Raw genomic sequence first — 4,083 nt, forward strand, 5'->3', positions numbered from 1 at the left:
CAAGAAGCTTTTGGGAAACCAGTGGCACATCTCAGCTTTTGCTTTTGGAGAGAGGGAGAGAAGAGAGGAAGGGTTGAAGGGAAGTGCTTAAGGAAGTGCTTAAGGAGGGGGTGTATTTGAAGCGGTGGTAAGGTGCTGTCAGGGCTGAATGCTTTCATTCAAGGTTCAAATTGTTTGGCTGGGTGTGTCAACTAAGTCTTCATGAATGCAAAGCACAAATCAAAGGTTCCTGTACAGTTTAACCCAATGGCCACGCCTCTGTGTTGTGATTGGTCGCACTGTGTTAAGGTTCAGCCTCCCTGCCTTAGCTCACTGTGCCAAGTTGTATGAGAGAAAGTCTGGGAAAGGAGAGGCTGTCAAGAAAACGAAACTTACCAGAAATCATTTCCTCAGCTCTCCCCCTCTGGTCAGTTCCCTGGTTTTCTGCAGAGAGACATCGGTCCTGTCTGAAAAGGTGAAGTTTGGCTCCTTTGTGTTCATGTTTGCAGTTTGTTGCATGCTGTAAAATTCCAATGCTCTATGTGTCACCATGTGTGGATCAGTGGACGTGTCATTCTTTTGACTTCTGAACTCCTCTGTGTGTGAATGCTCGCCCTGGTTTATATGGCACAATGCACTAGATATCTGGTCCAGATCATGTCATCATCCAGAAAACCAATACATATGAGCAATGAAATGCTTTTTCCTCACTCTAATTCAGCCAAGGTGATACACTAGAAAATAAATCATGTGATTTCTGCTGGTAACTGAGGTTTAGGACACCGTTCCTGTTTTCACAGAGAATCTCAGAGTGATATCTGATCTATTCTTAGGGTTAGGGTTAAACCCTAACCCTATACCACATCACTGGATACAAGCAGACAGATAAAATCATACTCATCCTGTTGACCTCTGTTTCTGAAAATTTCTCTCAGTACTTTTTGTGCAGTGAGTCCGACAGTTCAATGATACTTTTTCCCATGAAATCAGTAGCACCTTTTGGGCTTGCACTGATTTTGAAATAAATCACAATAATTTTAATATCAAACACAGACACAGACTCGTTAAACTGTTGCACACATTTGATATAAAAATATTGCAATGACGAGAAGTTGTGAAGGCATCAACTTCATCTGAGATGATGGTGTTGAACCACCGTTTCATGTTTTTAGCAAGAGCGAAATAATTCTGTGCAGCAGTTTCTGAGCGCTGAACCTTGTGGTACACCGAAATTAACTTTGAAGCATTCAGAGGTGATGTAGTTGTGAGGAACACCGTGCGTTCTATCAGACAGATAAGACTTAAACCATGAAGGTGTGGGGCCGCAGAAGCCAATGTAGTTTGCAAGCTGATTTAGAAAGATGTTGTGATCGACTGTGTCAAAGGCTGCACTCAAATCAAGTACAACTAACACTAAGGAAGAGTCAAAATCTAAGGTAAGAATAGGTAATTTAACACCTTTGTGAGTGCGGTCTCAGTTCTATGAAATGACCTGAAGCTGGTTGAAATGGTTCAATAAACAAGCAACTTGTCGGTCCATGTGACATTTGTTTACAAGCCCTGGTTCACTTGTAATTGAAGTGTGAACCTTAATGAACCAAATGCAAAAATACAACAAAGTTAACATTTCCACAATAGTTTGGACCAAAGAAAACAAAGTGTAGATGTGATCGATCCCTAAAACATATTTAAAGACTCCTCTCCTCTCCTCTCCTCTAGACATGGCCTCATCCAACACTTTCCTGTCTGAAGACCAGTTTCTGTGTTCAATCTGTCTGGAAGTCTTCACTGAACCTGTCTCAACTCCATGCGGACACAACTACTGCCGGACCTGCATCACGGGCTACTGGGCCCGCCGTGAGTTCAGCCAGTGTCCGCTGTGCAAGGAGACCTTCCACACAACACCTGATCTCAGAGTCAACACAGGATTCAGAGAGGTGGTGGAGCATTTCAAGAAGGTGAGAGTCATGGGTGATGATGACTCCCCTGCCGAACCAGGGGAGGTGCCCTGCGACGTTTGCCCCGGGACAAAGCTCAAGGCCCTAAAGTCCTGCCTGGTGTGTCTGGTCTCTTACTGCCAAACTCACCTGGAGCCTCATCAGAGAGTCCCGGCCTTAAAGAGGCACAAGCTGATCAACCCTGTGGAGAACCTGGCGGAGAGGGTGTGCAAGAAGCACGACAGGGTGATGGAGTTTTTCTGCAGGAGAGACCAGATGTGTGTATGCGCCATGTGCTTGAAAGACGACCACATGATGCATGAAACTGTGTCTTTAGCGAAAGAGTTTGGAGAGAGGAAAACTCAGCTGAGGAAGATAAAAAGGCAAATAAAGCGGAACTTAGAAGCGAAATGCTTCAAGATTCAGAAGATTAAACATTCGGTAACACAAGGTCGAAAGGACACAGATAGGGTGATAGCAGACAGCATTGAGGCCTTCTCTGCTCTGGTGGCCTCCATTAAGACCAACACGACTAAGCTGGTTATTCTGTTGCAGGAGAAGCAGAGAGCAGCAGAGCAGCAGGCCAAAGGCTTCATCCAACAGCTGCAGCTGGAGATCGCTGAGCTCCAGAGGAGGAGCACTGCGCTGGAGGAGCTCTCAAACACAGAGGACCACCTCCAACTCCTCCAGAGCCTCCCACCGCTCTCCTCCCCTACACACACCGAAGACTGCTCCGAGATCATGGACCATAATCTCCTGCATGCGGAGACGGTGAGGAGAGCCGTAGCTAAGCTGGAAGAGACACTCAGCAAAGAGATGGAGGAGATTATCAGAGAACTCAATCAGGTCGATAAAAAGAACGAGACAGCCGAGGAACAGACGAAAACCCCTAGCGGTGAGCCGGAGAACCTGTTCGAGGACGAGCTGAGGAAGATCCAGCGGCAGCATGCGGTGGACGTGACTCTGGACCCCGACACAGCGCACTCCTGCCTCGTCCTCTCACAAGACGGGAAACAAGTCAGGGATGGAGGCGCAAAGCGGAATCTCCCCGACAACCCAAAGAGGTTCGACGTTTTCCATTTCGTCCTGGGGAAGGAGGGGTTTTCCTCCGGCAGGTTCTACTATGAGGTTAAGGTTGAAGGGCAGGCAGGGTGGGAAGTCGGAGTGGCGAGAGAACACGTCGTCAGGAAAGGTGTGAATGTCTCCCTCAGCCCCGAAAGCGGATGCTGGACCGTGGGATTGTATTGGGGACGTTACCAGGCCAACGCTAACCCGCCCGTCGCCCTCCACCTGACGCAGCGGCTGCAGAAGGTCGGGGTGTTTGTGGATTACGACGGAGGGGAGGTCTCCTTTTACGACGTGGAGACCAGGGCTCTGATCTACTCTTTCACTGGCTGTACCTTTGCCGCGAGTCAACCATTCCTGAGAAATCTGCTTCTGTTTTACAGCCATCATGGTAGAAAGATTTTCCCGTTATTCCGACCCGGCACAGAGAGTTCTGCTCCTCTACAGATCACTCCTGTCAGCTGAGAGAGCCTGAAGCCCAGTTTACACCGAGATTATCACAGTGAACTAAAAGTAAAACTAATGGTACGTTCAGATTACGGGCTGCAAAGCAACAGGGAGTCATTCATTTTCAATGGAAGCCGGCGACACAAAGCTACAAACGCCAGCGTGTAAAATGTAGCCGGCTTCCATTGAAAATGATTCCTGGATTCACCTCATTCAGTGACTTCATGAACAGAAGAAGAGTCCCTGATATTTTGCACATTTTTATGTAGCTAAAAGTTTTTTATGATGAGAAAACAACACATACTCTTGCATTTTATCATAAATCACATTGTCGTATAAGCAGTGCTTCTGTACGTATGTAATAGGCTGTAAAGTATGTTTGGGAACAGTCTTTATTGTTGTAACAGTCTTTACTGTGTTTCCATATGTAGGCCTACTCTTTTACATTATACTCATATCATTTTCACATAATAGTAATTGTACCGCATTATTACAATGTACAATTTGTCCTATCCAGCGCATTTGTTTGTTTTGGTATCACACAGGCTTGGGCCGATATTTGATATTATCGAAAATTAAAAAAAATCAGCAGTTTTGAATAATTAATAATAATAATAATAATGATGATTATTATTATTAATAGACTAGAAATTTG

The 4,083-nt window shown here is 45.8% G+C and overlaps 1 protein-coding gene across 1 annotated transcript; it reads left to right on the forward strand.

Annotated features, from left to right (window-relative positions):
* The first annotated feature begins 349 nt into the window (after positions 1-349).
* Positions 350-3,446, forward strand: LOC139648521 (zinc finger protein RFP-like). Its single transcript, XM_071524672.1, has 2 exons — positions 350-454; positions 1,699-3,446. The coding sequence occupies exon 2, from the start codon at positions 1,701-1,703 to the stop codon at positions 3,444-3,446; it is 1,746 nt and encodes a 581-aa protein (XP_071380773.1). The 5' UTR covers positions 350-454; positions 1,699-1,700.
* The last annotated feature ends 637 nt before the right edge of the window (positions 3,447-4,083 follow it).

The sequence above is a fragment of the Centroberyx affinis genome, unplaced genomic scaffold, assembly GCF_046629955.1.
Source record: "Centroberyx affinis isolate AG114_WGS23_722 - 3 ecotype Tasmania unplaced genomic scaffold, CSIRO-AGI_Caff_v1 ptg001221l_1, whole genome shotgun sequence".
NCBI lineage: Eukaryota > Metazoa > Chordata > Actinopteri > Beryciformes > Berycidae > Centroberyx > Centroberyx affinis.

What these genes read in the sequence shown, in the direction of transcription:
- LOC139648521 (XM_071524672.1), top strand. Translation starts at nt 1,701, where the DNA reads ATGGCCTCATCCAACACTTTCCTGTCTGAAGACCAGTTTCTGTGTTCA.